Source organism: Mustela nivalis, assembly GCF_964662115.1.
Source record: "Mustela nivalis genome assembly, chromosome: 12".
NCBI classification, from domain to species: Eukaryota; Metazoa; Chordata; class Mammalia; order Carnivora; family Mustelidae; genus Mustela; species Mustela nivalis.
Window position 1 is genome coordinate 45,762,917 of NC_139031.1, and position 13,445 is coordinate 45,776,361.

Genomic DNA, 13,445 nt, shown 5'->3' on the forward strand with positions numbered 1-13,445 from the left:
GAGAAGGGATTCTTCCAAATCACATGTTGACTTCCAACACCCAGAATGATCTGAGACCTGGCCTGACTCAGTACCACATTCCCCCTTACTTGCTGGACTCCAGCCACACTAGTTTCCATCCTCTTTGCCTCCTGTGATCGGGCCTTTGAGATCAGTTTTCCAACTAGGAGCTCTCTTCTCCCTAGATTCAAATGGAAGTCTCTCATATCCTTCAGAGCTGCTCCCATGTCGCTTTCTCAGAGGGACCCTCCCTAACCATCCCATTGTAAAATAACATCACTCCTCGACCCATCACTCTGAACCCCTTTACCCTGCTTTCATTTTCTTGATAGCTCTCATCAGGCTCTTTCCCACTATAGGGTAAACTTCATGAAGGCAGACACTTTGTGTGTTTGGTTCTCTCTGCCTACACTGGAGTCTAGCACATAATAGGAGCTGAAGATAAATAATTTGAGCTTCATGGGACCACTTATATGCAGATTTTTTTTTTTGATAAATGCAGTATAGTACTGTAAATGTATTTTTTTATTCCTTTTGATTTTCTTAATAACATTTTCATTCCTGGGGCGCCTGGGTGGCTCAGCAGGTTAAAGCCTCTGCCTTCGGCTCAGGTCATGATCCCAGAGTCCTGGGATCGAGCCCCACATCGGGCGCTCCACTTGGTGGGGAGCCTGCTTCCTCCTCTCTCTCTGCCTCCCTCTCTGCCTACTTGTGATCTCTGTCTGTCAAATAAATAAATAAAATCTTTTTAAAAAATAATATTTTCTTTTCTCCAGCTTCCTTTATTGTAAGATTACACTGTATAATTCATATGATATACAAAATATGTGTTACTTGTTGATGTTATTGGAAGGCTTTCAGTCAACAGTAGATTATTTGTCATTAAATGTGGGGGGAGTCTGACTTTTCGGCTGTACGGGGGTCACATTCCTGACCTTCATGTTGTTAAAGGGTCAGCCTGTTTATTGAATTGAGTGGATGGTCTAGTGAACTTGGAGTCTGCCCCAGCTCTGCTCCATCAACATGGGCCCCTGTTGAAGAGCCACTAACTACTCTGAAGACCAGATGAGACAATGTGTGGTTAAGAGATAAGCAAAGTACTAGACTTAACTAAGGGAGTATTATATAATAATATGTAATGTGTAATACATAGTCATATCTCTGTTTTGTAATCAGGGAGGAGTTTCTTGTCACCTCAGGGAGTAATAGTTAAGATGACATTGCAGAATTTCCCAGAATCATCCTCATATAAAATATTCTCATCCATAGTGCCCAGTCTTACCCTTGTATTTACCACTCTGTGTATCTTAATGTTTTATTTGATGAATTTAGTTACAGTAGATAGGAAAAAGGATGCCGAGTCTAAAAAGAATTGGGCTAATTTATATCAGAAAAATAAAGAATTTCTCACTGGAAGATAGTGCTTTTGCTGTGAATCCTAAAGGACTGAGGGCTTTAGCCACCCCTAAAAAATCATTTTCAAAACTGAAGGACGTACACTAGAAATCCATTATGCCCAGCATTCTCTGGGCATGTGATTTTCACTGCGTTGTAGATAAACATGCCCTTAAATCACTTGCAATTTTAGCACCTGTAGGTTTTGCAAATGCCAAGATAACCTAGTTTACCCAGAATTCTGCTTTTGTCAAAAGTTAGATGGAGGCAGGTTTTCTTATGTTATGTCATTGACACAGTGATATATTGTAAAAGATATGGACTTCAGAATCATCTAGATCTGGCTTCAAAATACAGCTTTACTGTTTATAGTAGTTAAGTGGGGGCTTGAGAAAATTATTCCAGGACTAGAGAAATTGTTCAACCTGGGACTTAGTGTCCTCATCTGGGTATGTCTTATGTAAACCTCTGGATTCAGGATCTCTCTAAGGATAGTGTCACAGTCAGATAAACACATGTTGCCCAGGGCACCTGGGTGGCTCAGTGGGTTAAAGCCTCTGCCTTCAGCTCAGGTCATGATCCCAGGGTCCTGGGATTGAGCCCCACCTTGGGCTCTCTGCTCTTTGGGGAGCCTGCTTCCTCCTCTCTCTCTGCCTGCCTCTCTGCCTACTTGTGATCTGTGTCTGTCAAATAAATAAAAAAACACACATAAAAAACACACTTAAAAAAACCACACACACACATACTGCCCATTAACAAATGAAAGGCTTTGAGATGTTCTGGAAACAGGAACCCTGTTTAAGTTTGTTTAACCCAAATTTTTCCAAACTTTTTTCCCTTTAAAGTCCATTAATATCGGGGCACGTGGTGGCTCACTAGGCTAAAGCCACTGCCTTTAGCTCAGGTCATGATCTCAGGATCCTGGGATCTCTGCTCAGCAGGGAGCCTGCTTCCCCCACTCTCTCTGCCTGCTGCTCTGTCTACTTGTGATCTCTCTCTCTCTCTCTCTGTCAAATAAATAAATAAAAAATCTTTTAAAAAATCCATTAATATCTTACTGAGCTAATATTTCACAAAGGGTCCTGTGAGAGATCTTGGCTTATAATAATGCCAGAAATACCTCGATAAGAAATCAATTTAGCTTCTCTTTCCCATTTGATTGTTGATGGTTCACATTTTACCCCCTCATTCCTGACTCCTCCCAGAGTTTTCCCCACCTCCAGTTGGATATTGGTCCCACTATCCATGTCTTAGTTCCTAGGGCTACTATAAAAAGGACCACAAACGGGGTGGTGGGAGAGGATTTAAAACATCAGAATGTTTTAAATAGGCTTGCCTACAAAACATAGCTCACACGTCTCACCACTCCCCCGATACCCCTTGGCTCCAGCCTCTGCCGTCTCTCCCAGAATATTACATTGGCCTCCTGGTTCCATCCTTTTTCTCCCATAGTCCACTTGTTAGATGGCAGCCGGAGTGACCATTTCCCGTTTCACAATTCTGAGCAGATTGTATTATTCCCTAATGCTAACGAATATGAATAGAGCTAAAACTCGACCTATTTTGTTCCTGACCACCCTCTGAATTCATCATGTGCCTGCCACTTCCTTCCTCATTCACTGTGCTCCCATCAACCAACAACAAATAAAATTTAGTTGCACCTCAGGGCCTTTGCATTGTTTCCTCAAGGGGGGCTCTACCCAGAGATGTTTCCAGAACCTACATGAAATGTTAGCCCAGCAGGAGGGCCTAGGATATACATGTTCCTCTACCATGTTTTGTTGAATAAATAAAGGCCACAGAATGCATGACATAAAATTTTTAGATATTACGCAATAATAAGAAGCCTTTCCTGATCAAAACCTGTTGGTTTGGGAGGGCGCCTGGGTGGCTCAGTCAGTTCTGCGTCTGCCTTCAGCTCTGGTCATGATCCCAGGGTGCTGGGGAACCTGTTCTTCGGTGCCTCTCCCCTGACTCGTACTTTCTCTCTTGCTCACTCTCTCTCAAATTTTAAAAAAAAAAAATCTTTAAGAAAAATTGTTGGTTTAAGAAATACTGGGCTAAAGTTTTAACAGGTTGATTTACAGAAGAACTTCTTAGCAACATAATAATTTAATTCTGTAGGGATATAATATATTTCCAAATTTACCTGAATAAGGAGGAGGGACTCTGTCCCACATTTTGGGAGATGCTGGTATTGGGACTATAGAATAGTCTTAGAATTGGCATTAACTCTTTGCTTTACTACTTATTAGTGGTGTGGACTTGGGCCAATTATATATATATATATATATATATAAAATAAATTCTCTGAGGATCAGCTTCAAATCCCTAAAGTGGGATGATAACACTATCTGCCCCAGAAAGGTCAGAAATAAAAATATAAAGCAATTAGCACATTTCCTTGAATATAGAGAATGTTCAGTGATTGGTAGCTATTACTAATGAGGCCTCATAAAGATGTCTTTCTGTTTCAAAGCCGTTACTAACACTTTGGGACATGTCTTCTTCTAACTTCCCACCCTCATTCAAATTTTCCTTTTCGCTGGAGTGAGACTTTGAGGTAAAGTCAGATGATATTATTCCTCCTCTTCCTGATTCTTTTCATCGTCTACCTGCCACGTATCTCCCTTTCCTATGAGTCCAAAAATACGATGGCAGAGATGGGAATGACTGAGTCATTAGCAAGGTTAGATGCCCCTGTCTGATGCCAGTGGGGTGGTCTGGGAGAAGGAGATGGGCATGTTCTCAGTGCCCCCTCAGCAGAAGGTTGCCTGTCACCTCTCACCTGGTGTGTCTGGCACTGTGTCTTTCCTGGGGAAAGAGCGCTTCGAACATCAATTTGAGACATTAAAATGATGTCCTAAGGAAAATGAGTAGTGGATTCCTCAGAATAAAGACTTATTTAGTTGAAGGTTCGTTTATCTAAATGAACAAATAAAACACTGGTTTGCATGGAAATCTTTCAGCAAAACAGCTAGAATTGGTATTTAGTGGAAGGTTGCATAATAGCTCTGTTATAGGATTCAGGTGCTTGGGATACGCTTGAATAATCTCGAGATGTGCTTACATCTTTGTAGAGTAGAGGAACCACGTTCCCGTACCTTTCTTTTATTGCAGAGTTCATGGAAATGTCTATTACTAGTTGGCCTGTTTTGTTTTGGGGAATTTTTTTTATTTTTTCACATTGGGAGCTACTAACGCCAGTTAAATATGGACAGGGGAATCCAAATAGCTATTTTATTGCAGGTACAGCATTTATTATGTGAGCAATTCCTATCTGTTGGTTGGAATAATTATCATATAAAATAGGCAAGTGGGAAGGGGAGAACAGAGAGCGGCTGTTCCTTGTCCTCATTCTGGAGTTTTTGTTTTTGATTCTTTCTTCATTGGTAGAACACACAGTTTCCGAAAAGTGGCTTTTTCAGGTTTCTTTTCCAGAAGGCTTGCATATCTGACCTGTTAATGGTTGCTTTCAAACACTAGGACAACTTGGCAGGGTTTTCCTTTTTGTCTCTTCTACTGATTATTTCAATTGGAATGGGAGTGTGATGGAAAGTAGTTTCCAGCTCATTTTTTTTCAAATTAGGAATAGGAGACCACTGTGTGTGGGTAAATCTTTAGAAACCAGTTCTCTGGGGGTGGGAATCTTTGCTGATTTCTGTGGTGTAAATACTCCCACCAGGGCTTATTTCAAGGTACCAGCAAGATGTTCCTGAACACAGAGTTGGAAAGAAGTGCACTGTAGCAAACCATTATGGAATTTCTCTATCAAATACAAAAACCATATCCCTGGAGTCACAGTAAAATGTAGTAAATAGTTATGAAGTGATGAGTTCTGAATATTTATTACTTAGGTTTTTAAAGAGGGCTTATTAAATGGTAAATTTAATTTTTAACAATGGCTTTGTTGAACATCGAGCTCTCAAAGCTCCTGGAAAGGTAACCACTGGTTTTAACACATTGACTGGGACCCAGAGAAGTCACTGTCACACTAAAGTTTTGATGCATGAGCTGGCAGAACCTGGATTAGTTTCTGTTTCTAAAAACCAAATTTCTCTAGGAAGATTGACTTATTAATATTTCTCTTTATTCATTTGTCACTTTTTATTGCACATTCTAATGATCTCTGAAAAGGGCTTCAGACTGTTACAGGCTGTTAATTATCTATTGAGATAATAACAGAATATCTGAATATAATTGTAACCAAGGATGGAGTGTGGAAATCAGATTTGATGTAGAGCCATAAATAGATCCTGGCTTTGAGTCTTGGCCCTGCTACTCACCAGCGGTGTAATCTTAAGTCACTTACGTACTTCTCTGGCTCCAATTTTAGTCTCCAAGATGAAAGAATTAAGCCACATGAATCTCTAATATCTCATATCTGTCTAAAATATGATTCATTATTTAGACACATCAGTTCAAAGATATTTGCCAATACCAACTATGTGCACATTTGTCACGGACTCGATTCCAGGCAGAATTAAACACAATATAATTATAGAAATTATTATTATAACAGCATCTCACATTATGCAGAGCTTTCTCATTTGCCAAAGAGAAAGTGTACTTTTGAGTCTTGATGTTCTACGGCTCTAGGAAATCAAGACACATCCTCATAGAATGTTAGAGAAAGAAGAATGTATTCTAAAAGAACAAACAGAACCCTTATTCCTAGGAAACGCAAGAGGTCATAACCAGGTAGTAACAAGGAATAAGGAACAAGCATTTTTTTGCCATGTCTATCAGTTGCTTCATTTATCTTAACAAAAGCAAAACCGAAAACTTTTTTTTTCTAATTATAAGAGTCATTATTGTAGAAACTTTAGAAATTTTTAAAAAGTATTAGAGAAACTACCATATATCCAATATAATAGCCTGTTCTTCTTTACCTAATATTTTAGTATATTTTCCAAAATATTCTTAACATTTTAATTGCTGTGTATAATTCCATCTTTTTGGTGTACAACAACTTACTTATCTTAAATTGTTTACATTGTTGACAGTTTTTATTATTCTAAGGATCACTGTGTTAAATAGCTGTTTTTATAGAAAAACACTGTACTTTGGACATAAGGTTTCCAACTGTAATATTTAAGGTTTAGTAAGATAATTTTAATAAATCATATGCGTTTGACCTTTAGCTTACTTAATTCTGCCAATATTGCTTTGTATTTACTTAGATTTTATGTTTCTAAACATTAGAAGGAACAGATTGCCTGAATCCTTCAATATGATATATTTGAACTGGAAATAGCATCAATATTTTCATATTATTTCATATAGACATGATAAATTGTATGGTTAATCATTTTTTTTTTTTCGCTTTCTTTGGGCAATAGCTTCTAGCACAAGGTGTTTTGTTTAGAAAGTACTCAGTAAATGTTCAATACATTACAAGATTTGAGCTAATTTAGGATAAACGAAAACATTTGAGAAAAATTTAAGAAAAAAAAGAAACAATACTTCTCCATTCATGATAATAGCTCTCATTTTCATGAAGAAAGATGACAGCCCGGCACAGTTCAGGAATTCTGATGGTTAAATGAGAATTATGAAATGAAGTATGTTGTTGCTTTAATTCACCGGCATGAGAAACCATGACTCTAATAGTTATTTGATTAAATGTTAATGAGATCTACTAAATTGACCCAACTCTTACTTTTATGTATTAGATGTATGTCAATTAAAACAAGATGAGTTTTACCTCTTTCCTCCTTTAACATCTTTGAGTCAACATCTGCTTACAAGGGAAGTGTTGTTACTGCCCTGGTTATTTAAATATTAATGACTTCCATTAAAGGGAGCTGGAGGTTTGCAACAGGAAGATGGAGAAATTAGATGGCCTGATTAGTTTCTTGCCTCCAGGAAAAAAAAAAAAAAAAACAACTCTTACTGGAAGAGCTTCTTCCCCTATTTTTTTTGCTTCCACAGATTTTTTTTTCCCTGAACCAGTTAGAGAGTAAGATTGTTGATTTTAAGTATTCCTTGAAAGTAGTTATGTTATTAAAACATCAGTGTAACAAGTTCACATAATTTAAAAAAATGTTTTATCAGCTCCATAGTGGTCACTACTCTTGGGATTCTTGGGACTAATTTCAGGTTTTAAATTCATTTTGTTCCTTATTATAGGCAAAACCATTTTTTAGCTACGGATTGTATTTGGTTGGGCTTGTTTACATGAAGTATGGGGAATTCTATTAAGTCCATCATGAAAGATTTGACAAGCATTGTATATTTGATCAAATTATAAGGGTAAATGTCTATCTTACTGGGGAAATGTGTCTAAAATTTGTTACAACCAGTATCTTCATGTTATGCCAGTTTGGGTTGTGATAAACATGTGGTAATAGATTTTTATATATTTTGTGTTTTTAAGATGTTTTAATGGCATGGTATTTTAAAGCACCATTTTAACAGTCCAAAGCAGGCATTATGTTCACATAATTATATACTTTTTACATCCAGAAACCTGAGTGAGTAAAGTATTTATTTGTTTCGTGTACTTTACTTAAGACTTTAGAGCTAAGAATTTGGATCATGCTTAAATAGTAGTAAGGCAGAGTAATAATAGTACTGATGTAGGATCATGATTCTTAGCATTAAGGATTAAGGTGAATCAGGTGTGGCCTTTGCCCAGGGTAAAATTTAAGAGCATGCCAAAAAACTCAATAATCATGATACATAGTATTTTAATGCAATATTTGGGGGGGGGAATCAAAATTAATGCAAGAAAAAAATCCATGATAAACAAAATATCAAAATTTTAGAAAAAGTTGCAGTCCAGCCCTGCCTGTTCACCTGACTCAACTTAACCTGACCTTGGCCTTGACTGGGTTCTGCATGTCCTAGGATGAGGCATTCCTTGGAGTCAAATTTTCCTTATCTAAAATTGGTGATAATCACTTTTGATTTCCTGGTCGGGTTATTAAGATATTCAGATCAGCTGGAAACACTTGGGAAAGCCCATTGTAAATTCAAATTATATGTTTATGTACAAGTTTAGGGAAATCATATAATTTTAAGCCATTATTATTATCAGCTGAGATGAATACTCTAGACAAACATTAGATTCGAAGACCCTTAAAAAGCTGTGTTCATAAAGTTTGAGGCATAGCTCTTGAGTTTACTTATCGGGTAGCTATAGGGACAGGGACCTAAAGATAGTCCTAGGACCTCCTTCTTCCTTCTTTCTTTTTTTGTTCTCGGATGCAAAGTTTATGATTTGTAGAGAGAGAAGAGGTAATCGGAAATCTGTTTTGTTTGTTTTAAATTTTTAAAATTTCTCTGCCATGGACAACTCATATCTCCCTTTTGCTCAAGCTGTTCCACCCATCAGTGATGCCTTCCCCATCTCTCCTGCCCATTTGGGCTCCACCCGCCTTTTACGCCCTCTGCAACCTTGGTAAGGCCTTCCTGGGTTCTCTTAGTCTTCCCAATCCTCTCCCTTCCTGTGGTAAGTACCTGTCTCTACCACTCATCTGGTGATCAGTTACAGAGTCCTGTTGTTTTGAAGTTTTAGCTAATCCTGCATTGAATTTTAAAAATTTTTTAAAAATTCAAAAGTTTATCACTTTTCAGACCACGGTTTTAGAAATAGAAATTGTCTTTCTGTATTTAGAAATACAAATATAAACCTGGATAGTGCCTCCTTCTCTCTTAGACTGCCCACTTTGGGGTAAGCAAGGATTGGGTCTGTTTTATTCAGGTTGTATCCAAGGTGCTTAACACGCCCAATATACTTTTCTTTTTTTCAATATACCTATTTTTTGAATGAAATAAATGAAGGTCTTATATGTAAAAAGCCTGGGTCAATATTTACTCTTCAGAATCATTTGTCATTTTTCTCCTAGGACTAGAGGGAATGGTTGGTGCCATGTGGAAGGTGACTGTTTTGGTGACCATGTTCATGTTCAGCCCTGGTGGTAATGGACTCTTTCACTCCATATACAAAAAAGCTCGGGTTTCCGTACCACGTAAGGGAGACGTAGGAAAGCCATTATTTCTTACTTCCTACATTGAAGCTGGAAAACTCGAAGAAGGTAAGTTTCATAAAATCAGAAAACCACTGGTAAATTTTCAACAGGTTTTTTATTTTTTTAAAGCAGTCATCTTACAGGATTCAAAATACCTTCCAGGGTTTATTCTCAGTTGTTTTATTTCAAATATTATTGTTTGATGTCCTATGTTATCAGAATTTTTAGCTAAAATGAGAGTTTTTCAGGGACAGGTTATCTAGTGATGGAGGCCCAACAGTTCTATTTATAAAAAAAAATTAGCATAGTGCCCATCCACAGCTGGACACTTAATGAAGTGACTATTTTTTTTTAAAGATTTTATTTATTTATTTGACAGAGAGAGATCACAAGTAGGCAGAGAGGCAGGCAGAGGGAGAGAGGGAAGCAGGCTCCCTGCTGGGTAGAGAGCCCCATGTGGAGCTTGATCCCAGGACCCTGAGATCATGACTGGAGCTGAAGGCAGAGGCTTAACCCACTGAGCCACCCAGGCACCCCTAATGAAGTGAATATTAACCTTAGAACTTGATATATGTCAGTTACTGGTTCAAAGGATTCTACATAAACTCATGTAAGCATCTCCACAGCCCAGGGGGGAGCTGTACCCATTTGACACACAAAAACACTAAAGCAGGAAGAGATTCTGCTACTTGCCAGAGTCAGCTGGACACCAGCTGGTAGATTCAGGATTCACACCCAAACAACCTCACTCCTCTCTATGACCACAGGCATCATGTTGGGCCCCTTGGCCTGGCAAGTTCCCCAAACCTCCTAGGCCTCGGTTTCTTCCTTAACTAGATGGACAAATAATCACTTAGTCACGTTGCAGGGATGTTAAGAATCAGAGGAGAAAATGCACATGAAGGCTCTTTGTAACCTGTAAATTTTTCCCTAAATATTAGTGTTTGCAAGTGGTTTTTATTTAGACATTGTGGGTTTTTCTGTTACTATTAATAGGAAAGAGGTGTTATTTGGTATCATCAGAGACTGAAATTTATGGTATTTTAAGCTCTTAATGCTTCTTTATATTTAAGTAAATCACTGTGTAGATAAATTACTTAATCTTTCTGGACATCAGTAGGCTCCTGAACTATAAAATAGTATTTAGGCAGCTAGCCTGAGGTGCTATTTGTATAAGGAATCAGAAAAATGGGGTGGTAGCTGGAGGGTGCTATGGGGTCAGGAAGGTTCTTTAAGAGAGTAAGAGACCGTGTGTTTGCTGATAGAACTGATCCAGGAGAGGATGGGGCAACTATTTCAGGAGTAATTACTTTTTTTTTTTTTTTTAAGATTGTATCTATTTACTTATTAGAGAAAGTGAGAGCAGGTGGAGGAGCAGAGGGAGAGGGACAAGCAGACTCTATACGGGTCTATAGGGGCAGAGCCTTACACGGGTCAATCCCACAACCCTGAGATCATGCATGACCTGACCTGAAATCAAGAGTCAGATGCTTAACTGACTGAGCAATGCAGGTGCCCCAGGAGTACTTTCTTTAAGTAGATGAGCAATATGGTGGCTGGCCCATAGATGGAGGGGTTTGGTTTGAAGGACTGAAGTTTCTCTCTCATCACAGAAGGGAAAACTGAATTAATGGCTGTGAGGCTGGTAGGTTGATTGATAGCAGGAGAATTTGTGGAAGCGATACTGGATATTTTAGGGAAATAACCATTTTAAAGACCAAAATGAGCATGTGAACTCTGTTAAGAAGTTTTAAAGTAAGGCAGCTTCTCTTCATTTGAAATTTTCTCATAGCTAATAGGATATCATCATTTTTGTTTTGCTTTGTTTTGTTTTGTTTCCTTTAAAACCAACACATTCTTGTATCTTAAAGGTTGCATTTGAGTCCTGGTGACATGTCTTTTTCTGACATGCATACTGACTCCATGTCTCATTATCTTTTTTCTAAGAAAAGGTGAAAAACTTTGATAATGTGGTCAGTGTACATCAGTGTATATTTGATGATGTAGTCAGAGAATGTAGTCAGTTCTTTTTTAAAAAAAGACTCATTTTTACTTGATGTGGAAAATAGTTCAGGCTCATATCACGAGACAAATATGAAGAGGCGAATAAATATCCAAATCCACCAAAATGAATCACATGCATTCATGTTGGATTCTTTAATAAGTGGAGAGTGATGACTTAGATTTTGTTCATTAACAGGAAATCAAAGGAAATAATTTAGTTTAGAGCTAAATAAGAGCTGAATACTCATAACCCACCCTACCAATCCACAGATGAGGAATTTGAGATTTTAATACCTTACATGAACTGACCAAGGAAATGCAGATAAGAGTACCAGAGATGTGTTTAGGACTCAGATTTTCTGACTTCTTCTCTGTGATAAGCCTGCTACAATTTATTTTCCTTTATTTAAGACTCTTGTGTTCTCCTTCTTCTTTTTTTTTAAAGATTTTACTTATTTAAGAGAGAAAAAGAGCACACGGTGGGTGGAGAAGGCAGGGGGAGAGAGAGCTGAGCAGGGAGCCTGGTGCGGGACTCGATCTCAGGACCCTGGGATCATGACGTGAGCTGAAGGCAGACACTTAACCCATTGAGCCACCCAGGTGCCCCAAGACACTTGTGCTTTTCTGATGTAACCAGATGCACACACATGAAACAATTAAGGAATAAAACAGTGAGTACTAAACCACTAAATTATTACATTCGAGGTAGGCATAATGGAAATTTTGAGAAGAAGGCTATCCTATTGGTTGGTTAGTGCAGAAAACAGTAATAGTGTAGTAGTCAAAATAACAAATGACTAATATTTAATAATTATATGCCCAGGACCTAGCATAGTTTCTTTTCTTTTCTTTTAAGGATTTTATCCATCCATTTGACAGAAAGAGAAAGAGAGAGCACAAGCGGGGGGGCAGCATGCAGAGGGAAAAGCAGTGTCTCCACTGAACAGGGAGCCCAACATGGGGCTCGATCCCAGGACTCTGGGATCATGACCTGAGCTAATGGCAGATCCTTAACTGACTGAGCCACTCAGGCACACCGCCCCCCGCCAGCACAGGTTCTATATGTAATAGGCACTAGATAAATATTTGTACAGTTTAAGTTTTATACCCGAATATGTGCCAAACATGGGTGTTACTCACACCTTAGTTTATTTAATCCTCAGAGCAACCCTAGTGAAGAAGTTAAAGTATTGTTCCCATTTTACAGGTGAGAAAACTGAGGCCCAGAAAATTAAGTATCTTGGTCAAGGTTGTTTAAAGATAGTAAGTGACAGAGATAGAATTAAAAGCTATCTCTGCTGACTCCAGAACCCGAGGTATAAGTCTCTGTGTGACTAGATCCAGACTTGAAGCTGCTAAGTGAGATTTGGGCAGATATAGAAGGACGTGCATGTACTAAGGAAAGCAGTTCCAACCAAGACATTTGGTGAAAGTGACTGTGGTGGTGTGTCTGTATCACATCTGGAAGAACCAAGTCAAAAGCATATGGGGAAGCCCATCTGAGAAACCATCCACATCCCTCCCATTCCTGTATTTGTTGCCTAGAAGCATTTCACCGTTGTGGTCACGAGCAGTACAGGAGAAAGCTCCTGGTGGGTGGGGGTAGTTTTCATCCTCTGTCCTTCTGTGCCAAGTCTGTTGGCTCACCATCGGATGAGCAACAACATCTAAAATAGTAAATCTGATATAATGTCACTTTTTAAAGTTCTGTTACACAGTCAAAATTTTTGAATGGAATTTTAAGTAGCTAATCCAAAATCTGGTACATCTGGGTATTCAAATGCAGTCCTGATAACATAATTAAAGATAATTTTATTCATCCGCTTTACTGAAAGTTCAGGAAACTCTGGACAGATGGTCCCCTCATTCCCCCAAATCCCTTTTGTTTATTGAGTCCGTCAAAACCTTAGGAACGTGAGTCTTAGTATCACAATGGAACATTCTTGAGATAGATAGTAATTCACAAAAAGACAAGGGAAATTTTTGCTTTTTAAATCTCCCAATTAGCTGGTTTAGTTTTGTGTAATTGTAATTGCATGTTTACTTTCTCTGCAGCTAGAGGAAACCCTT

General features: G+C 38.3%; 1 protein-coding gene and 1 long non-coding RNA gene across 4 annotated transcripts in view; both read left to right on the top strand.

The window, feature by feature from the left end:
* CPVL (carboxypeptidase vitellogenic like) overlaps positions 1–13,445 on the top strand; it is a 128,225-nt gene that overhangs the window by 15,115 nt on the left and 99,665 nt on the right. For all 3 annotated transcript variants that reach the window (XM_082692870.1, XM_082692872.1, XM_082692871.1), the window contains exon 2: positions 9,249–9,437. In XM_082692870.1, coding sequence (XP_082548996.1) covers positions 9,260–9,437 — 178 coding nt within the window. In that variant the 5' untranslated portion in view covers positions 9,249–9,259. The remainder of the gene's footprint in view (positions 1–9,248; positions 9,438–13,445) is intronic.
* On the top strand, positions 6,374–8,876 carry LOC309845050. Its single transcript, XR_014301002.1, has 3 exons — positions 6,374–6,959; positions 7,775–7,871; positions 8,719–8,876. It is a non-coding gene; the product is annotated as an uncharacterized lncRNA (long non-coding RNA).